The sequence below is a fragment of the Anoplophora glabripennis genome, unplaced genomic scaffold, assembly GCF_000390285.2.
Source record: "Anoplophora glabripennis isolate ALB-LARVAE unplaced genomic scaffold, Agla_2.0 scaffold4, whole genome shotgun sequence".
NCBI lineage: Eukaryota > Metazoa > Arthropoda > Insecta > Coleoptera > Cerambycidae > Anoplophora > Anoplophora glabripennis.
Genome location: NW_019416568.1, coordinates 2,218,207 through 2,241,952, shown reverse-complemented (window position 1 = coordinate 2,241,952; position 23,746 = coordinate 2,218,207). Strand labels below are relative to the sequence as shown.

General features: G+C 35.3%; 1 protein-coding gene across 1 annotated transcript; it reads left to right on the top strand.

Moving 5' to 3' along the window:
• Positions 1-4,119: 4,119 nt before the first annotated feature.
• Positions 4,120-21,621, top strand: LOC108917459. Its single transcript, XM_018724072.2, has 19 exons — positions 4,120-4,216; positions 4,738-4,883; positions 6,812-6,908; positions 6,987-7,175; positions 7,228-7,779; positions 7,878-8,056; positions 8,128-8,278; positions 8,682-8,811; positions 9,126-9,315; positions 10,879-11,014; positions 11,114-11,194; positions 13,445-13,590; positions 15,312-15,408; positions 15,487-15,675; positions 15,728-16,273; positions 16,336-16,514; positions 16,581-16,725; positions 17,084-17,207; positions 21,334-21,621. Exons 1-19 carry the CDS (start codon positions 4,165-4,167, stop codon positions 21,509-21,511), a joined length of 3,507 nt encoding a protein of 1,168 aa, XP_018579588.2. The 5' UTR covers positions 4,120-4,164; the 3' UTR covers positions 21,512-21,621.
• Positions 21,622-23,746: the final 2,125 nt, after the last annotated feature.

The window sequence follows — 23,746 nt, the reverse complement described above, 5'->3', positions numbered from 1 at the left end:
ACCGAATTTTGGAAATACGTTTTTGTTTCATTTCAGCCTTGTTTGAGGTGATATTGAAAAAGGAAGAACACTTTCTCATGACCACTTTTTGCCCTCTATCGAATGGCATAATCAATTTTTACATGTAACGTTTCGTCTCTCCAGGACCATCATCAACTTCATTTTTTTTAATACGATCCTGGAAATTTTAATACATATTTTGCAAGCTCTCATGAACCCCAATACTGTACTGCCTCAGCCCGAACCAAATTCAGATGTTTTGTCTCGAAACATTCATCTTCAATGTATCCGTTCCAAATTTATCTAAATTTTTTATTTATGTGAAATCCATCTAGTTATTTAAATTGTTACCACCACGCATTCAAATAAAACATAAAAGGTTTATTCCCGTGTTCATAGTTATTTCTAGTCTTCTCGACAAACAAACAAACAAATTGCGATCTATTTCGACCTCTCGTTTTATTCGTATTTCGATTCTCTACAAAATGTTTCTTTAAAGCTTCGTTAGTTTAGGTTTTATAAGTAAAAAACCAAAGAAAATGCGTTTTTTTTGCACATAAACATATATCTACAGATGGCACGTCCGTTTGCTATTAGTAATTTTGTCACAACCTCTATTGATTGGCTTAATATGGAATTTCCGTTACTTTTTTGAATAATTATAGTAGTAGCGGCATTGTGAAACATTGTCATTATAGTACGCTTATCTGTGATAACTTAAGCGGTATTTTTGTTGTACGAGTTAAAAAGACAAGTTAATCATCAAATAATAATCAAATAAATTTGGAGATAATATTTATACAAGTGGATATAAGTGTGGAATATACTCATACTTAAAAGACTATTTATAGGTGTTTTTAATAAATGGCATTTCCGTTATATTTTTGGAGAAGTGGATCAGTCATAATTAAATAATATTGATTTAATATCGACATTGTGAATCATTATTAATTACTTGCAGTTGTATTTGTAATAAGTCAAGGTGAATTTTTGTTGGATCAGTTAAATGGAAAGAATCACCGACTGGAACAAAAATTCTTCATCTCGAGTAGAAACCTCTTGAAAATACTCCTATCATTTCACTTAGCGAATGAAATCAAAAAATTGATTCTTGAAAAAATATAACTTGAGTACTTCGCCTAGAAATATATTTTTTTGTCAATTTCTTGTAAAACACGCATCTTATAGAAACAAATAGTTCAGTCACTTACAATTGGAGGATAACAAATAGACAAACCAATGTACTTATACCACTTTATTTAGTTTAGTATTTTGTTAATTATAATCGCCAGGGTAGGATTGGCTTAACTGTAAAACAGAACAAGCATTTATAGTATATTATATACAGGGTGATTCATTAACAATGGGAAAGTCGAAAGTCGAAGCTGAAGATACTACACGTGAAATAGTGACCATTGGCGCAAACATGCCTTATCCGAAAGTTAATAGTTTCGGAAATACAGGGTGAATTTCAATTGTTTTATTATTAATTGTTGTAATAACACGAAGAAACACTTGGTTTGTTTCGCTTTTAATTTCTCGTATTATCAAAACATAGTGTTACATCGATTTTTCTCGAAAGCGGATCGAGATACCGAAATGAAACAAGAGTACATAATTAATGGGAAAATGATTGCTCTTTCAGGTTTTGAATCAAGTTTTATGTTAAATATACATGGTAAAAAGTTATTAACTAAATTTTCGCAAAAAAACGATTTAAAATTTTAACTTTCAACGCCCTGTATTTCCGTGTAGTATCTTCAGCTTTCAATTTTACCATTGTTAATGAATTACCCTGTATATTTGTTTTAAATTGAATATAGTTATTACCTAGAGGATTTGTTTTATAACAGTACAATTCAATATTATGTTGCTTCAAATCTGTAACATACATTACCAAAATATTTTTGTTATATTTTATTTACATCATTTCCTTAACTACTACAATTCTCATGTGATGCACTGACCTGATCCATATTCCCTAGAACTTTTGACGCAGATCTTGAGACTTAAGTAGTAAGTTGCCAATACACATACCTCCTCTCTCAATAAAAAAAAAATAGTATTTAGTTTTCGTTAGTGTTTTCTATATTATCTGTTAATATGAATGCTGGTTTGACCCTGTCAATGCTAATAGTTAAGTCTAAAAATGTAATCACATGTATCTAAATTTGATGAAACAAATGGTTTTTCTTTAGTGTGATGTTTGCTTGTCGTTGGTCTAAGGTTAGCAAACGTTTCTCGTGAACCAACTAATAAAGAAGAATTGTCAGTGGTATTTTGGGATTCAGTAAAAATTCGCCAGGAAGGCGTAATGGTTGTTCATATACTAATTCTGCAGATGAACAATCTCACTTTTAATAGCAGCTCGTATACCCAATAAAATAATTGGTAATTCATTTTTCCAAACGATTATTATTATTAGTTTTTGTTATTAACGCAATTTTTAATGTTCTATTAAGTCTTTCGGTTATCCCATTACTTTGTGGATGATAGCTTATGTGTATTTTATGTGTACCTATGTATTTCGTGAATTCTGTAAATAGAGCTGATTGAAATTGTCTACCTTGGTCTGTGGTAGTATACCAAATCTACATAATGTTATTGTTTCTGCTGAAATATTGGACAGTGGATACGCTTCAGGCCATTTCGCAAATCTTTCTGCTACTGTGAGTAGGTAACTACAATGTTCTGAAGGTGGAAGTGGTCCTACTATGTCAATGTGTATGTGTTCAAATCGTCCATTAGTAGATTGACAATCTAGACAAGATTTAGTCCATAGAGTCATATCTGTGTTCATTCGTGGCCAAAAATAGAGTTAATCATTTTCTTTTTTGTACGAACGCCGGGATTTTAGTTAAAAATTTCTAATCTAAACTATTTTGATATAAAAATTCCTTTAATTTTTGTTATTTCACACCGATGTATGTTACTAGAAAATTCAATTTCCAGTTTATTTTAGTGTTACTGTTGTTTTGTGTTTTTAGTAAATCTGTTAACTCTTTATCATGCGCATGTGCGTGTTGTATTTGTTTCAATTTTACTTAGAAATTATCAACCATGTTAACAATGCTTTCGTTTACTCTAGAAAGACTATCACCAACAATGTTTTCTTTTCTTTTTATGTGTTTGATATCCGATGCAATAAATTCCAAATATCGAAATTGTCTTGGCCTTTTTTCTGTTTTTGAATTCAAAATATAAGTAAGACGTTTATGATCTGTAAAAATAATGACTTCCTTTCCGTCTATTAAATATTTAAAATATTTAATACTCATGTAAATCGTTAAAAGTTCTCTGTCAGATGTCGAATATTGTTGTTGTGTTGGTGTGAGTTTTTTTGAAAAATATGCTAAAGGAGTATTTATATTATTGTGTGATTGCTCCAGGACCGCACCTATTCCCTTAAAGGTTTAATATTAATGCCATATTTAATAACTCTTTCAAAAAGCAGTTTTAAGTGTTCTATATGTTCATTTTCATTTTTGCTAGCAATTTAAATGTGATCTAAATGGACGAATACGAAATTTAGACCAGAAGTAACTTCATATGTGAATCTTTGCAATGTCTGTGCTGCGTTTATTAAACCAAAAGGCATTCTTACAAAATCAAATAAACTAAACTAGATCAATTTTTGAAAAAAATTTACAGCCACGTAGGTATATGTAAGTTAAAATCGTAAATGTGTGGTAATGGATATCTATCTGATACTGTTACATTATTCTCTATAATCTCCACAGGGACGCCAATCATTTGGGTCATTCTTTAGGTAATGGTGAATATACTGATGAGATGATGGTTTCCAAATAGGTATACATATAATAATTTTTGCCTGCGGCGTTTTTTTTCTTTCTTTCCCATCTAGTACAAAAGCTATGTGATTTACCTAATCACAATGTCACGAACCGCCACTGCGTCAGACCCGGCAACAATGGCATGATAGATCAAGTCTTAACACTCGAATAGGCCAAGAATAACATCACTTTGTGGAAACCCTCAACCCCACTCCATTGCCATGGTTGACCTATCAGCAGGTGACGCTAGCGTCCACCTCCACTATTTCACTCCGAACACGTCAGTTCTACCTTTGTGACTGCAATAAACAAGATAAGTGGTAAGTATATATATCTGTCAGATTTCCGTCTAAAGATAGTCCAGCTCGAAATGTTGTCTAAATTGGGTTGTCTGTTGTTTGTTCTCTCGTTTGGGAACAGCTGTAAGTAACTACACTTATCTTTAACATTTATTATATTAAGTATATATTTTCATGTATTTATTTTTATATTTTTATAACTAGTATATTTTTAAAATAATGGTAACTATGAGAGTGACTAAAACAAACATAATTTGCAACAAGTAGATAGCTATAATAAAATCGCAATTCATTGGGAAACAGAAATAGTTTCGTGATAATTGATAATTTTTAGTCGTTCAAGGATAACAGTAATTGATATTGTTCACATTGAAAAAAATGCTAATGGCTTTTAAGTATGTTGTCTTTGTAGTGTAAATTATTAGGTCTGTTCCAACAAGAGTCAAGGATTAGTTTCGAACCGTTCGAACCGAAATATTTGGCCAGCCAAGTTCTAAATGTGTCTTCAGTGAATATATCGCAAGAATTAGTTGGATGCACATTTCTGACGGTTCGGAACCAATCCCTGACTCTTGTTGGAACAGACCTATTATAAGTCAAAAAAGACAGTTTAATTTATATATTTAAATTCAACTCGATGCTAGTTTGTTCAAGCCAGGATGATCTGCCAGAGATAGACACGCCTTTGGGCAGAGTTCGGGGATATTGGAAGACATTAGATGGCATAACTTATGCTGCTTTTGAGGGAATCCCGTACGCAAAACCACCAGTGGGCGATCTGAGGTTCGAGGTAAGACAAAATATTTTCATCTTTAGGACAATGTAATACACATATTGAAACATTTATGGTAATAAAATGAATGGGCAATTTTTTAAAATTAAATCTATAAATCAGTTCCCAATTTTGTCTGATATGTTGATTTTTTTAAAGAGAAAAAATAATATGTGCCTAAATCTGAAGAATGGTTCTTTATGCCTATTCAGAGCCGTTTGAAATAATAGTGTTATACGACAGAGAAAACAAAAGACTATTAAAAAATTTTCCATAACAAATTATTTCAACTACAATTTTAAAAGGCACATATATATTATAGAAAATCGAATCCACCCATACCCAATAAACAAGTTTTATTTTGTCAATAGCAAGGTTTTTAGGGTTGTCTTAAAACACCTACTTAACAAGTGAAATAAAATTTAATTATCTTCAGTGTTATCCTTCATAAATTTGCACAGAATAAAATAAAGAATTTGAAACAGTACCTATTGCTTCTAACGCAAAAAAGATATATTTTTTATGTTGCGTTTTTTTTTGGCACCTCTTACTTGCCAGGCTTTCTGGTTAATTTTTCGCTTTAGATGTAAATTGGAGTTCTAAACGTTACTATTGTGTCAAAATAAATTTATTTACTGAATTGCAATGGTATTGTCGGAAAGGCAACGCATCGAAATCTTGATATTGCTTGCATGTGGAGACAAAATAAGAAGTCGGGCTGAAGCGCGCGATTTATTTAATGCGAAATATCCCGAAAACCAAATCTCGCAAGGGACAGTTAATAAAGTAATTCACAAATTTGAGGAACACGGTACAGTACAGACTGCCCAAAACTGGACGGGCACGTGCATTGAATGAAGAAAAGAAATTAGACATTGCATTAGAACTTGTTGAAAATCCTCATACGTCAACTGTTTCATTGGCCCGCAATCTCGATGCTTCTCGAACTGCAATTCGAATGTTTCTGAAACAAGAGAAATACCACCCCTATAAGGTATGTCTTGTCCAAGAACTTTTGGAAGACGATTATGATAGGCGATTACAATTTTGTAAGGAAATGATGAGACGGTGTGACGACAATAATGGTTTTCAACGAGACGTACTTTTTTCGGATGAAGCTACGTTTTATTTAATGGAGTGGTTAATAGGCACAACTATCGCTTTTGGTCCCAGGAAAATCCACACTGGACATACGAATTGCATACGCAGCATCCACAAAAAGCTAATGTATGGACAGATATCATCAACAACAGAATCTTGGGCCCATTCTTTTTTGAAGAAAATCTTACTGCCGCACGCTACCTGGATTTCCTAACATTTGACCTGATACCTGCTCTAGCTGTGATTTTCTCTCATGAAATTGATCCAGATATACCGAATGAAAGAATTTGGTTCCAACAAGATGGCGCTCCCCCACATTTTGGTATTGATGTTCGAAGATACTTAGATGAAATGTTTCCAAATCGCTGGATTGGTAGACGGGGTACAGTTGAATGGCCGCCAAGATCCCCCGACTTAACACCCCTGGATTATTTTCTATGGGGATATTTGAAAGAAAGAGTCTACCAGGACAGGCCGGATAATATTGAGAATTTAAAGAACAAGATTAGGGCGGAGATGCACAATTTACCAGTTGAAGTCATTCAGAATGCTGTCGGCGTTTTAAAAAAAAACTCACTGAAAAGATATGAATTTTATTCCGTACTTTTGGCCATCTCTGTGTATATGCGAAAAAGAAATTAGAAGTACATGTTATGAATTATAAAGAAATTATAATAAGTCATGTTTATTCACTACACAATATTTTTTTTTGAACCTAAATAGTTCTTTTGGTTCCTGAGATATGAATTAATTTTTAGTTTACGAGATACTAATAATGCGTGCACACATTTTCCCAAATTCCTTCTGGATGCCCCCACTTGTTTACTGTTATTTTTATTTTTAAGGAACCTGAACCCATAGAGGCTTGGTCAGAAACCTTGGAAGCAAACACTTCTCGCACGTGCATTCAAGTCAATACGCTAGATTCTAGCGTAATATTTGGTCAGTATAAAACACTACGTACATAACTTGCTAGAATCAAGATTAATATTGCAACTAAATTGTTTTATTTTTTATCAGGAGACGAAGATTGCCTCTACATGAACGTGTACATCCCTGAAGATACAGTGAAGAACCCAAAAGTACTCGATGTGATAGTTTCAATCCATGGTGGTGGTTTTATGGCGGGTAGTGGGCTTATCACTTTTAATACGTTACTAGAGAAAGACGCCGTCCTCGTATCTTTCAATTACCGTCTTGGTATTCTAGGTAAATGCTTCCTTCAGTCTTTGTCATGATTCGAACAGTCTTAACGTTCCAGGATTCCTCAGCATGGAAGACGGCGTCATACCCGGCAACTACGGAATGAAAGACCAAGTCTTGGCACTCAAGTGGGTCAGGGACAATATCGCTTCGTTCGGGGGAAACCCCGACACCGTCACCATAGTCGGTATATCAGCGGGCGCAATCAGCGTCCACCTCCACTATTTCTCTCCACTCTCTAAAGGTTTATTCGTCAAGGGGATTTCGAATAGTGGTTCGGTTCTAACACCGTTTGTGATCAGGGCGCCTCAGCACGCCATGAAACGTGCCAAGAAGCTAGGCGCTTTACTGGGCTGTCCTGACACTTCCTCGGAAGAACTGAAGAGCTGTCTTAAAGAGATACCAGCGCGAACGGTGACAGATCAAATGCAACATTTCTTTAATTTCGGCAACGTGGCGCCACCAACACCTTTTACTCCAATTGTAGAAAAGGGATCAGCAAACGCTTTCTTAGACGCAGAACCTTACCAGCTCTTGAAGGAAGGTAAAGTTCTCGATGTGCCTTGGATTACTTCCGTTGTTACTGCTGAGGGAGTGTTTCTTACGGGATGTAAGTAGGACGATACAATCAAGGTTTACCTTTTGCGTTACATGATGATTTAATCGCGCAAAATTGCCAAAGATAAATCAAAATACGTAATTTTTCAGTTTTACAGCCATTGTTGGAAGAGGTAAACGAGAGGTGGGCAGAAATATTTCCCGACGTGCTGGATTTGAGTGATAGTCTAGATGCATCACAAATAGAGACAGTGCCGAAGGAACTTTTGGACTACTATTTGGGAGCAGGAGAAGATATCAACAGGAAGAATTTCAAAAAATTTACGCAGGTAGATACACTTTTCCTATCAGAAAAGCAAAATTCATCTTCTTTAAATTCGGCGAAATTATTTCCTTTCAGATTGTCTCGGACAGGTATTTTGCAACCGGTGCGGAACTGTCGGCTAAAATGCAAGCCAGTGTAAACAAATCTCCTGTATATGTTTACTTATTTAACTACACTGAGGGTCAAAATAAAATGGATGTCATATATCCCGAACCTATAGAAGAAGGTAAGAGGTATTTTTAGGTAATTTATAGACTTAATATAAGCAGTTGTTTAACGGAGATCTGGATTCAATTCAAGGTCAAAGCATCAGGAGCTGGAACCAGGTGTCCAGCTGTCAAGGAAGGTCAGAGGAAGAAATTCTTGAAGGTGGTCGCCATCGGCAATGACCGGAGGTGGTACGGAAAAGCGACGACAGTGGGGTGGGTCAATGACTTCCAAGAACTTTCTCCTCTGACTTTGCTGGACATCGTCGCCATGGCTACTGGATATCAATGATAGCTCCTGATGGTGTGACCTCGAAGTGAGCGCAAATCCTCACTAAACAACTACTAACGTGTAACCAGATTAAGCGTTAACTAATAAAAATTGCGAACAAAACAAAATCTTCCATCCAATTCTGTCCACAGGCACAGGTGTGGCGCATGGTAACGACGGAATCTACTTCTATGGGATGTTGCGTACATATCCCTTCACAGAAAAGGATAAACGCTTGATTACTGCTTGTCATAACGCGTTGTACTCGTACGCCACCAGCGGGTAAATACTACATAAATTAATAATTCTTAAATGACTTATTTCCTTCATTATTATCGTGTTTAATAATTTCGCTAAAGTTTCCGAGATTTCACTGTACAGCCTTGGTAGTATTCTAAATTGTGAAAGGCTTTCGTATGATAACGACGTTAAAATCTATATGTCCATCGTTGTTTAAGATTTAACTGTGTATTTTTACTCATTTCTTTGCATTAGTGTACTTTGTTCAGATCATGTACGTTTAAATATTTTAATTCAACATTCTACATTTGTACTTTTCGGACTAATAATAAATAAATAAAATTTTCATTTTTTAGCATTCCTTCTTTCGATGGGTCAGACACCTGGCAACCAACGGGATCTGAAGAGTTGACTTATTTACTTGTAAATGGACCAGAAGACATGAAGCTGCAAAAGAGTGAAAGTTTGACTCCTGTTGACTTTTGGAGCAAGCTCGGACTCTTGGAATATGAAAAGGAAGTTAGAAAAGACGACTTATGTATTTCATAAACAATTTTAAATGATCCTTATGAAATATTCCGTATATTATATGTATGAAGTACATGCAAAAAAATAAAGAAAACAATTCATTAAATATTTTTCTTTTTTTAACCGTTACTATTATTATATCACTAAATGGTCTTTATAAAATGCATGTAAAATATTTACTTTGCATATTATAAGGGAAAATAAAATTAGGCCAAAAGTATTCCAATTCCAATTTATCCAAAAAAAATTGGAAATAGATGCGTCATGAAAAATGGAGCCAATATCGTAAACATTTGTAAAATCCTTATAGTTTCCGAGAAAAAAACATAGAAGTTGTAGTATTTTCAACCTTTACATGGCTGGACTACTGCAGTTTCTGGCGTCATTCGCGTTGTACGCTGCAAGCTATACGCCCTCTCTCCACGTGGTCGCAGGCGATTCCGAATACTGAAATCCGATTTTAATATTAACTTTCTTTCCGATAGTGTTTACATTAGTTTTTCAAGTGTTAAAAATGGCTTACGTGTATAGTTGATGGATATCGTTTTAAATTATGGTGAAGCAAGACCACGTTTGTGTTATGATGAAACATTTGTGTTCTGACGAAGAAAGACAACAATTGTGTTAGTTCATAGAAACTGGGTAAGACCAAATGTGTTTACACGTCGGTGGAAAAAATTTTGAACAGTTGTCAGTTGTGATCAGGTATGGCCAAATTATTTTATTAACTAAAACCACAAATTAATTAATAATGACAATAGCACCCGACAAATATTTTTTCGACGTGCCGAGACAAGAAAAATTGCGAAAAAATTTTTGTCAAATAATGAGATGATAAGGTGCCCCTTCTTTCTAAATCTGTGCAGCATTGTTGCGAAGATCACTTTGATGTAAGTAAGTACTAAAGTATTAATATTTATCTATTTTATATTAATTATTGGGCGTTTTGCTATAATGTTTATTTATCTCACAATGCTGTTATTAATCAAACTTGTTTAGTGATCACTGATCTACTTATCCAATGCTGTACCGGAAATTCCATACCTATATTAAAGGTACTGATAAATAGTCTTTTAAGTATTAGATTTTATCCACTTGTATACATATTATCTATCTGATATATTTCATAACAACGTGAAATTTGTGAAACTCCTAAAAGCAATGGTAACAAAAATCAGAGTTGGGCATAGTATTTTTCTACAGAGTACCTAATACTCAATCTTGGTTATGCTATTTCAATATTTGAGCTCGAAAGTTCAAGCAACAGGATCAGCCAGAAATAGAGACAACTGACGAACTGAATGTCATTTTTCGAAGGATATCTCCTTCTCATTTTTATCGGCAGAAATGTGCGAATAGACCTAAAACGACAGATGGCGTTCGTTCAGAAGTCGTCAGAGCGCTTATGATATTTTCATTAATCTTTGAAATGAATGTTTGGTCAGTACGGAGCACGATTGAAGTTGATACTCTTATTATATGTCTTTCGAACCATAATTCTCGAAATAGTTCAAACCTCAGAAATTCAGTGTTATTATTGAAATTCAATGTTTTTGTATTGGTCTAAGTTATTGCCTTTAGTTTCTAAATGTCAATCATTCAATCAGCGTTAACATTCCAGGAATCTTTAACGTGGAAGACGACGTCATACCCGGCAACAGTAGCATGATAGATCACGTCTTAACACTCGAGTATGCCAAGAACAGCCTATCAGCAGGTGACGCTAGCGTCCACCTGCACTGTTTCATTCCGATCACCCCAGTTCTACTCTTGTGAATGTGATAAACAAGATAAGTGGTAAGTATATATCTGTCAGATTTGTATCTAAGGATAGTCCATCTCGAAATGTTGTCTAAATTGGAATGTCTGTTGTTTGTTCTTTCGTTTGGGAACAGCTGTAAGTAACTATATTATATATTTTTCTGTATTTATTTTTATATTTTTTAACAATCAAGTATATTTTTAAAATAATGGTCACTATGGGAGTGACTGAAACAAAAATAATTTGCAAAACAGTTCGCTTTACATAAAGTTTTACAGTTTCGTTAGTAAGCGCTAAAACTTTAATCACATGTACAGGCTGTTCTGAAAATCCGTCAGGAAACTCCACGAGGTGATTGTAGGGATTAAAATAATAACAAAATGTAACAAATTTCTTTTTTTCTTGAGCTACCTAATTAGGTCCTAATTGTAAGAGTTTCGACGTATGGTATAGTTGTGTGTAACAAAAATTTAAACTTTTAAAAAACCATATCGAAACAAAAAGGTTTTCGAAAGTAAATATCAGATAAAAGTTGATGCTCTTGGTGATTTACATGCATGATTAACATTTTGGCATTTATTTCTAGGACACCCTGTAGATAAAGTAGCATTTTCTGCTCGAGAAAGAATGCATTTTTGATTTATTTTCATCTCTCGCAGTAAAATTGACTTCAGAAAAAAATAATTATTAATTAAATTATTATCTACAAGTAGCTGTAATATAATCGCAATTTATTGGGAAATAGAAATAGTTTCGTGATAATTGATAATTAGTCGCTCAAGGATTGTTATCCCTGATGGATATTGTTCACATTAAAAAAATGCTAATGCCCCGCTTTCAAGTATGTTGTTGTCTTTGTAGTGTAAATTATTATCAGTCAAAAAAGACACTTTAATTTATATAACGAGCGTTCAAATAAAAACGTGGTCGAAGTTGGCTCTGACACATTGGACGTAGGGAGTAGCTTATAGCGACCAACTTAACCTCATTTCTCAACGAGCTGTATAGCAGCTGTCAGTTTCAATAACGTTAATGACTATATAACTTTATTTTAAAGAATAATCGTGATAACAATAACAAACAATTAAAGGAGCTGCGGAAAGTGTCCCCCTCCTTGTTATAACAATAAATTAAAGCAGCTGCTGAAAGTGTCCCCCTCCTTGTTCCAAGCACTTTTCACACCTGTTCCTCAAAGAATTAAAGACATTTTCTAAGATGCTCGGGGTATTGTTAATTTCACGAATCTTGTCTATAAGTCGAGCCTGCAGATGGTTTAAATCAGGAATAGGCAGTTCAAAAATAGTGTTTTTAAGGTAAGGCCACAAAAAGAAATCACACGGCGTAATATCACATGACCTCGGTGGAAATTCATGTTCAGCATTGAGACTTATTAGTCGATTTTGGAAAACTTCCCTCAACATATTCATCGTCTCGCCTGCCGTATGTGCCCTTGCGCCATCTTGTTGAAAGTAAAAGTTTGTAATTTCGTTTTCTTCCAGCTGGTTAACAAAAGGAGCGATAATTTCTTCTCTATACCTTTGCGCAGTAAGAGTACCATTAAAAAAAATAGGTCCATAAATCCTCCTTCGATTGAGAGCACACCAAACTCCAATTTTTTGAGCGTGTAGAGGGCCCTCGACAAAAAAGTTATCTGGTTTTTCAGAAGACCACATTCTCATATTCTGTGAGTTTACGTAACCACTTAAATGAAACCAGGCTTCATCAGAAAAAAAGGTGATATTATGAAGTTCACCGTAGTTGTTTAAAAACCATTCACAAAATACAGCCCGTCGCGGAAAATCAACTTCATGAAGTTCTTGCTGACAAGTTAAACGATAGGAGAACAAACGCAAATCTTTTTTTAACACTGTGTGGCAGGTACCGACTGATACTCCCACCATTTGTGATAAAACACGTACAGAAGTTCTTGGCGCATTTTCCATTATTTGTTGGACATTTTCTTTTAATTCTTCAGTCCGCTTTTTAGGTCGGCCGCTTCCTTCTTTTCTTGTTACACTGCCCGTTTCACGAAAAACATTAACACAACGCTGAACTGCACTTTGAAAAATTTTGTACTCAACAACGCCGGGAAATTGATTTTGAAATTCTATGAAACATTCCTCAATAGAATACTTCCATATTCCATCAATCTTGCGTCCATTTCTAAAGTAGGACTCTATGATAAACACTTTTTGTTCTTGAGAAAATACCATTTTAAACGCTTTTTAAAACAAAAATATTCAAATTGATAGCGGCGATATAGCGCTTTGACAGATGACGTTTAAGTTCATTTGCTATCCGCTACGCCCTGCGTCCAAATTTTCAGAACCAACTTGACCACGTTTTTATTTGAACGCTCGTTATTTAAATTTAATTCGATGCTAGTTTGTTCAAGCCAGGATGATCTGCCAGAGATAGAGACGCCTTTGGGCAGAGTTCGGGGATATTGGAAGATTTCAGATGGCAGGAAATATGCTGCTTTTGAAGGAATCCCGTACGCAAAACCACCAGTGGACGATCTGAGATTCGAGGTAACTCAAAATATTTTCATTTTTAAGGACAATAAAAAGAATTAGTAGATTTTTAAAATTAAATCTTTAAATCAGTCCCCAATTTTTTAAGTAGAAGAAATAATATGAGCCTAAATCTGAAGAATGGTTCGTTTATGCCCATTCATGGCCATTTGAAGTAACAGTGTTATACGACAGAAAAAATAAAAAAGATTTTTAAAAAATTGCCCTTCACAAATTATTTTTACTACGATTTTAAAAGACATATACAGGGTGACCCATTAAGAATGGAAACACTCGCGTACAAAAGTTGTTTATGGACCGATTTGAACCGGTTTTTTTTTTAAAAGATAGATCTCCAAAAGCTCTATATTGATGCAAAATTTGAAGACGAAATTTTGATTTTCAAGGGCTACTATGAATTTTTTTATAAGTGAAAAATAGCAAAATTTTGTTAGCGATTTTTTTATAAAAAATCTGACTACACCACTGGATTTAGGAACCCCTCAAATGCATTTGTACCAATTTTTGCGAAAAAATGTTTGCCCATAAAAAAGTTATGACAATATCGGCAAAGCAGTGTTTGTTATTTAATTTTGTTTCCATTTGGGTTCTATTCGGTTTTTATAAAAGAATAGGTTCACCGACAACGGCAAACACTGGTGATGACGTACGCGAATGTTTCCATTCTTAATGGGTCACCCTGTATATACGAAAAAACATAAGAAGTACATGTTAATTTAAAAAATATATAATAGGACATGTCTATTCAATACACAATATTTTTTACAGAACTTAAATAGTTCTTTTGGTTCCCGAGATATGAGGAGTTAATTTTTAGTTTACGAGATAGTAATAACTAGTGATGCGCATAATCGGATGATTTGAATAATCGGAAAGTCGGTATTCGATTATTTCAATAATCGGATGATCATCGGAGTAATCGCTCAAATGATTATGGAACGGTATCAGGAACTTGAAACGGTATGTGGAACTGAGATGCGGCTTGTTCGACATATTCGCGGCCGCTCATATGTAGGGAAGATTCAGTACATCGTGTGTCGATTCTATTTACTATAATATTTTTACATTCGCAAATATAGGCGTCACGAATTTGATCGTTGTAAAATTAATTTTCAAACATTCTTGTCAATTGTGATATTAGGTTATTTTTAAGTAGGTATTTTATTTTATTTCTGTAAAATTTTTTGTATTTTTATGTTTATATTTTTATATAATATATTTATTTTGTGTTTTTTAAAATAGATAATAGTAGTAATAATAGTAATTGTAATAATAGTTTCAATATTTTCACCCCAATAATTTATTTTTATTATTAGTGATTTCTCCATTCATCCCCCAAAGAATTTAAATTTCGCGCAAATAGTAGTAAAATAACTCAAGGCGTGAGTCCACTGTATTCGCCTACTTTCCGTACACGCTAGGAGCTAGGACGCAAGAGATCAGATAATCGACGCGAGACCGATTCGACCGATTTATTATTCGACCACGGTTGGGGCGTCAGCTTCGTAGTCGGCTTCTCAAATTGACGATTACGTACTGATTATGTGATTCGAGTAGTGACCGATTATCATCCGAATTCTTTTTTAATAATCGGAAGGTTTCGATTATTTTTCATTCGGATGATCCCATCACTAGTAATAACGCGTGCACACATTTTCCCAAATTCCTACTGGATGACCCACTCGTTTACGGTTATCTTTACTTTTACTAATTTGCAGGAACCTGAACCCATACACGCTTGGTCAGAAACCTGGGAAGCAAACACTCTTCACACGTGCATTCAAGCTGAGTATACCGATCCTGATGATATATTTGGTCAGTATAAAGTACTAAGTGCATAACTTGCTAGAATCAAGATTAATATTGCAACTAAGTTGTTTTATTTTTCATCAGGAGACGAAGATTGCCTTTACTTAAACGTGTACATCCCTGAAGATTCCGTGAAGAACCCGAAAGCGCTCGATGTGATAGTTTCAATCCATGGTGGTGGTTTTTTGATGGGTAGTGGTCACACCGGTTTTAATGCGTCTCTAGAGGAGGATGTCGTGATTGTATCTTTCAATTACCGTCTTGGTATTCTAGGTAAATGCCTCTTTCAACCTTTGTCACGAATCAAACAGTTTTAACGTTCCAGGATTCCTCAGCACGGAAGACGACGTCATACCCGGCAACAACGGCATGAAAGACCAAGTCTTGCTACTCAAGTGGGTCAGGGACAATATCGCTTCGTTCGGAGGAAACCCCGACTCCGTCACCATAGTCGGCCTATCAGGGGGCGCAGTCAGCGTCCACCTCCATTATTTCTCCCCCCTCTCAGAAGGATTGTTCGTCAAAGGGTTTTCGCAGAGCGGTTCGGCTCTAACAACGTTCGCGAACAGGAAGAAGGCATTGGAACGTGCCAAGAAGCTCGCTGTTTTAGTGGGCTGCCCTGACAGTCCCTCAGAAGAACTGAAGAGTTGTCTTAAACATAAACCAGCGCGAACATTGATAGAACAAATGGTACATTTCTCTAGTTATCAGAACTTGGCGCCACCAACACCCTTTACTCCGGTTGTGGAAAAAGGATCTGCAAACGCTTTCTTAGACGCAGAACCTTACCAGCTCTTGAAGGAAGGTAAAGTTCTTGATGTGCCTTGGATTACTTCCTTTGTTACTGCTGAGGGACTGTTTATTACTGGAGGTAAGTAGATGATTTATTCGCACAAAATTGCCAAAGATAAATCAACATACGTAATTTTTCAGAGTTGTGGCAAAACTTGGAAGACATAAACGAGAGGTGGGTAGAACTATCTCCTGATCTGTTGGATTACAGGGACAGTATAGATGCATCACAAACGGAGACAGTACCGAAGGAACTTTTGGACTACTATTTGGGAGCAGGAGAAGAGATTAATAAGAAGAACTTCAAAAAATTCACCCAGGTAACGTTTCCTATTAGAAAAGCATAACGCGTCTTCTTTAAATTCGCCGAAATTACTCCCTTTCAGATTTTCTCCGACAGGTATTTTGCTGCCGCTGCAGAACTGTCAGCTAAGATGCAAGCCAATGTAACCAAATCTCCTGTATATGTTTACATATTCAACTACACTCAGGGTGAAAATAAAATGACCGACTTTTATCCCGGGGTAGAAGGTAAGTGACTGTTAATATAAGCAGTTGTTTAGTGGAGGTGTGGATTCAGTTCAAGGTCAAAGCATCAGGAGCTAGAACAAGATGTCCAGCTGCCAAGGAAAGTCAGAGGAAGACATTCTTGAAGGAGGTCGCCATCGGCAATGATCAGAGGTGGTACAGAAAAACAGACGGGGACCGTCGACAATGACCTCCAAGAACTTTTTCCTCTGACTTTGCTAGACATCGTTGTCATGGCTACTGGATATCAATGATGGCTCCTGATGATGTGACCTCAAATTCCCACTAAACAATTACTAACGTGTAACCAGAATAAGCGTTAACTAATAAAAATTGGGAGCAAAACAAAATCTGTCCACAGGTGTGGCCCATGGTGACGACGGAATCTACTTCTATGGGGTGTTGCATACAAATCCGTTATCAGCGCAGGATAAACGCTTGGTTACTGCTTGTCATAACATGTTGTACTCGTATGCCAACAGCGGGTAAATACTACATAAATCAATAGTTCTTAAATGATTTATAGTTGTTTTCATATATACTTCTGCAAAAAATTAAGGGAGCAAAAAAATTTTTCGAATATTTAGTGATTTTTCAGAATGCTGTATCTCAGTTAAAAATGATCGTATCAAGGTTTTAAAAAAAGCATTTTAAAGCGCCGAATGTCTAGTTTCCAGATTTCTTAGCTCAAAATTTTTAGGAGCGACAGTCATCGCGAAATTCTAAGAAATAAGACTAAAAAATTTTTTTTTCAATTTTTTGCGTTTTTTTTCTCGGTCCACGGGCTTGGAAAAATTTTTTACACAAAAATCATGATATGGACTTGATAGCCTGTTCATTCAGCTTTAATTTCTTTTTTTAAATTTTTCTCTACGTTAATTTGACCCGGAGATATTCGACTACGAATACAAAAGCATCCTTTTGGCTTTAACCATCGATATCTCAGCAACTAATGATCAGACAGAAAATTGACGGGCAGTTTCGAAATCTCGAATAAATTTCCTACAAGGCTATGTAGCGTTCTTGGAAGAAAAAAATTTTCTTTCATCCTCGACATTAACTTGAAAAAAGTGAAAAAAAGTGACTTTTTGACTTGTTTTGCTAAGTCGACCGCATCTTTGCTAATATCGATGGAGAGTCTAATGCTTGTACGAATTTTTACACCTCGATGTACCCCCAAAAGCTCCGTAAATGGGCAGATCGATCTATCGAACGGTTTTTCCGGACCGCTTAATCAAAATTTCAGAAAAATTTAAAGGAGCAAAATTTACATTTCTGAGCACCCTGTAACGTTCGTAAAAATGAAAAATTTGATTTTTTTTCAATTCTTTCACAATTGGGCATTTTTTGCTCATTGAATTTGAAAAAAAAAATAATTTTTGAAAAAAAAATTTTTTTTTTAATTTTTGAAAATTTTTTGAAAATTTACTCTTCTTTATTTTTTAACAACTCAAGATAAAAATATTGAGTCATTTTTGAAGCGATGTACTCTTTCCGTACCGTAATTTCCTTTATTTTGAATTAACGAAATTGATTAAAAGTTGATACCCCCAAGATTGGTGTAGTCCTCGATCTGCGAAAAAATAGTGCGTATTATCCTAAACTTTCTTACGAAGCTGAGCGACTTCTGGTGCGGATAAATGCCGTCTAGGCATGACAAAAATTAAAAAAATTGAAGTCTACAAAAACTTTTGATTAATTTTTTTCACTAGAATTACAAAAAATATTGTTAGTTTTGAGAAAAACTGTTGGTTGGTTCCTTTGAATCAAAGATAGAGTTTAAAAAAAAACTGTTTTTTTCACACTTGTTAGCTTCGTAAGAAAGTTTAGGATAATACGCACTATTTTTTCGCAGATCGAGGACTACACCAATCTTGGGGGTATCAACTTTTAATCAATTTCGTTAATTCAAAATAAAGGAAATTACGGTACGGAAAGAGTACATCGCTTCAAAAATGACTCAATATTTTTATCTTGAGTTGTTAAAAAATAAAGAACAGTAAATTTTCAAAAAAATTTCAAAAATTAAAAAAAGTTTTTTTTCTCTACGTTCCATCTCTCTGAATACTGTTCTCTAGTTGTTGATTGTTTAATATTTAACTAGTTTTTCTTGTACCTGTGTATTTTTACTCATTTCTTTGCATTAAAGTACGTACTTTATTCGAGATCTTTTACGTTTAACTATTTTAATTTAACATTTTACTTATAGAGGTCTTTTAATATCTCATGAGCCGCGAATTGCGCGAAAGGCGTGGCGTATCCCCATAATTCTTCTAATAAGCACGTTGTGAAAACATTGACTCAGAACTAGACCATGTGCATCATTACAAGTAGACATGAACTAAGGCGCTCGGGCATCAATAAAGTCAACTGGCGAACGTTCGTTATATATATTTTTATTGTTTAAATTAAAATAATAAAGAATAGGGCATTTTATTATGATATTTGTAATCGGATCAAAGGCTTGTTTACGCTAGAGCTCGAGAGAGACTGTGAATAATAGGTGCAATGTTTTTAGGATGTAGAATAATTTAGGCGACGGTCGGAATTATGTTTCTGCGCATATGAAGGTCAAAGCTCATAAGATTTTAAAACATCTCTACCNCGACCAACCATTATGTCACATTTTAAATACTCGTCTAAAACAACATGGAAAAGAATCTCTAATGTATGACCATTTATGATTACAGCAGACAGAATTTGTAAAGTACAGTTTACGCTAATATTTCCAATGCCCTTTAAAATTATTAAATTATTTTCTCTTTTTCCCGCAAATCGAGCAGCAACGCTCTCTTTAATTAGTGAGCATTCTGCACCTGAATCAAACCAAAATGAAAACGACTCACCACGGTGGATCAAGGACCCTGATGGAGCTGCCACTGTGCAAATATCCACCCGCCGTTCATTGGCATTTCCACTTCTGCTGTACGTTGAATTGTTGCCGGTTGTTGATGTACATTTTGAGGCGATATGTCCACTTACACCACACTTGAAACAAATAACAAGCGATGAGGTCTTCTTGCTTGCTACTGGGTTGCTCGATACTGACTCCGGTCTTCTTTTACCTGTTATAGACGAACAATTTGCCTGCTTATGTCCCAATTTTCCACAGGAATGGCATTTGATATGTGGTGAAGACTTAAATCGTTTACTATCAACTGCTCGCTGGTCTTGAATAGGCGCTGATCTTTTTCTAGCATAAGAAACAGCCCTCAACTCGTTTTGCAGTTGACTACGCGTCTTGATGTCTGTTGTAAACGATAACCGCTGAAGTCGACTATCGAACTGTGAAATATGCGCGAGAACAACCGATATCGCCACTTCTTCGATACTCAAATTTTTCCACTTTGAGGAAAGCGATGACAAAAGACGACTCGCGTACGAAGCTAAACACTCACCGTCCTTAGGACGACTATTTTGCAAATTAATTAAAGTTGCTGCCGATGTTTCAACACCGCCAAATCTTGCCAAAAAAAGGTCCTTAAATTCAGCCCAAGTCATTCCAGAATAACACACCTGAGATAGCCAGGAAGACGCGGTTCCTTGAAGAGCCTCACTAAGTGCGATAATAAGGGCACTGCCTTCCAAGGGTCGTTCCGTTAAACACATGTCCACCGTTGAGCACCAAGCGGTGGGATCCGCACTTGAATTTTCCGGACAGAACTTAGGTAGCGAAACACTTCGACTCACTGAGGATGGTTTAGTCACTGCTTTCATTAACTCCACAAGATTTCGATTTTGCATTTCTAGCAAAAGCCTGAATTGATCAGAGAAAAGTCCCGTAGACGATCCAGATCCCACTTCTGATGTCGCATCTTCACGAAATAATAAGTAATACCGTAAACGAAATGATATAAAATACAACGTTACAAATAAAGTACTCGAGGTGTTTCATGACAACAGCCAGAGGCTCGATAACGAATCCACGGTCAACAGAATAGCAATGTACTCACGTCTTCAATGCTCAAGTAGAACTCCCCTCCGTACCTCTCTCTGTACTTCTCTTTTATCGTCAGGTCAAAATTATTCTTAAATGAACCAATCAAATTCGTTATTTCCTAGGGATTCCCTTATAAAGTAATTATAAGGTAAATGCTTTCTATCTTCTGACCGCGGCTACGTTGAGTGACCCTTAAGTCTCCCCGAACCCAAGCTTGCCATCATAAAACTTGGGAATAACATAGCCGGCTTAATTCATAAATAACTATTTCTAAGTTTTATGGTCTAAGTACAGTTTATAAAAGGGTATTCCTCGAATAAAGTATTCTGGAATTTCCAAAGTCTGAAGGACTCGGCCTGTGAGAAAGACATCTCCGACATATATATATTGTTTAAATTAAAATAATAAAGAATAGGGCATTTTATTATAATATTTATAATCGGATCAAAGGCTTGTTTACGCTAGAGCTCGAGAGAGACTGTGAATAATAGGTGTAATGTTTTTAGGACGTAGAATAACTTAGGCGAAGGTCGGAATTATGTTTCTGCGCATATGAAGGTCAAAGCTCATAAGATTTTAAAACATCTCTACCAATTATTTCTGCTAACGTCGTGTAACTGGATTTGTTCCTGTCGGACTAATAGTAAATAAATACAATTTTCATTTTTTAGTAATCCTTCTTTCGATGGGACAGACACTTGGCAACCGACGGGATCTAAAGAGCTGACTTACTTGGTTGTTAACGGACCAGGAGATATAAAGCTGCAAAGGAGTGAAGGATTGACTTCTGTTGACTTTTGGAGCAAGCTCGGACTATTGGAAAATGTTGTTGTAAAAGGCGAACTGTAGTTTCCTTTCAGTATGTTATGTATTTTATAGACAAATTTAAATGATCCTTATGAAATATTATATTTATAAAGTGTATGCAAGGAAAAACTAAAAAAAAACAATTCTCTAAATATTATTCTTTTTTTAACTGCACTTCTGCACTTCTTTTTTCGCGTTGTGCGTTGCAAGCCATAAGCCCTCTCTCCATGTGGCCCCGGGCCATTCCGAATACTGAAATCCGATTTTAATATTAACTTTTTTCCGATAGTGTTTACATTAGTTTTTCAAGTATCAAAAATAGCTTACGTGAATAGCAACTCGGAGTTGATGGATACCGTTTTAATTTATGGTGAAGCAAGACAACATTTGTGTTATGGCGAAGAAAGACAACAATTGTGCTAGTTCGCAGAAACTGGGTAAGACCAAATGTGTTTACACGTCGGTGGAAAAAATTTTGAACAGATGTCAGTTGTGACCAGGTATGGCCAAATTATTTTATTAACTAAAACCACAAATTAATTAATAATGACAATAGCGGCAAAACCAGTTGCATTTGCCGATGTAAAATAGGTGTTATAAAATTTTCTTTCCTTGAGAAGGAAATTCTTTCAATTTTTAGTCCGTTAATTTTCTATTACAGTTTGCCGCCGTGCCGGTCAAGGTTTTACAGTGGACCAGCTTCCAGTGCCGTGCAGAAGTGTATTTTTAAATCATTTTCGAACTGCTCTTTTTGAACTTTTTTTTACAAAATTGATTTATTTCAAAACGAATACGGTTTTTAAGTTCTTCCAAATCACCTGGTCTGTTTGTGTACACACGCGATTTCAAATACCCCCACAAAAAAAAGAGTCTAGAGGTGTTAAATCAGGCGAACGCGGAGGTCACTCGATTGTTCCGCGTCGCCCGATCCACCGGCCAGTAAACGTAAATCAAATCGACCCGGGAATGCTTGAACGAAGTGTAGACGGCGTTTACACACGCTTAGGACAATGCCAAATGGTACAGGGTGGGCAATTCGAACAATTTCGCTAGACTTACACAAACATTAGTGTAATTTTACTCGTTTGAAATGTAATTTTGTCAACTTTGTCCTTTTCGGAGCCATTAATAGTGTAAGTAGACAATTATCACTTATAAGAACTTAAGGTGCATTTTTCTAAAAAAAATTGTTATGTAAGACATCGAAATTTTCACACCGTTGTTTAGATAATTATCACTGTCATCAATTTCGAACGAAAAAAATATGTGTTGTCATTAAAAAAAAATATGTCATCGCTGCCGTAAGTGGATTATCGAAAAAAAAAATTTCCACATAACAAGGTGCCCTGGATCAAATAAAAATCGACGGGTCTCACCGTTTTTCGAAAAAAAAAATTGTTTAACAAAAATATGAATTTTATGCAGAACTTTTTTACCACGCTGTATAAATAATATCCCATATTACAATATATTTATTACTATTACAGAAAAAAAAACACTTACAAATTTTATGATTTAGATATAATTCTATATTGAAAATGTATTGTGTTTGTTTGTTTTATACGCAGAAATAAACAGAATAGTCGCGCGGTGAACGCCTTCTAAAAAAACATCGCCTTCGTTGAGCGTACACGGATCGAAACGAAAAAAAAACTATGCCTAAAATTAAATCAAAAAACTACAAATACTGCATTGTACCTAGATGTACTAACACGACCATAAAAACACCCGACAAATATTTTTTCGACACGCCGAGACAAGAAAATTTGCGAAAAAAATTTTGTCAAATAATGAGATGATAAGATGCCCCTTTCTTCTAAATCTGTGCAACATTGTTGCGAAGATCACTTTGATGTAAGTAAGTACTAAAGTATTAATACAGGGTGTTCCTAAATAAGTGTCGCAACGGAAAACTGTAAATTCCTCTTGAAAAAAGAAACATTATTTTCCTCTTCCATTTTTCTCTCCGGACTTTCGTTTTCGAGATACACGGTGCCAAAACTTTATTTTTTTTTTAGTTTTTCGCCAATATCTTAGGAATCGTTTGAACTACAGGACTGAGCTTTTGTACACACATTACCACTATTAGTAGCTACTTTTTCGCACCCTTCTCGAATTCATTGGACGTTCATTGGAGATTTTAAGGTATTGTAAGGGTTTTTTCCCCCCCTAAATTTTACGCTGAAACTGGAAAAATTGACTTTTGACAGCAAATTCTAAAGCGCCAATGAATTTTATACAATAAGAGTTCCCTTGGTTCATTGCTCTAAAGTCAAC

What these genes read in the sequence shown, in the direction of transcription:
- LOC108917459 (XM_018724072.2), top strand. Translation starts at nt 4,165, where the DNA reads ATGTTGTCTAAATTGGGTTGTCTGTTGTTTGTTCTCTCGTTTGGGAAC. An exon ending in CAAGAACAGCCTATCAGCAG is followed by an intron (nt 11,015 to 11,113) that starts GTGACGCTAGCG and finishes TATATCTGTCAG; the next exon opens with ATTTGTATCTAAGGATAGTC. An exon ending in GGGACTGTTTATTACTGGAG is followed by an intron (nt 16,274 to 16,335) that starts GTAAGTAGATGA and finishes GTAATTTTTCAG; the next exon opens with AGTTGTGGCAAAACTTGGAA.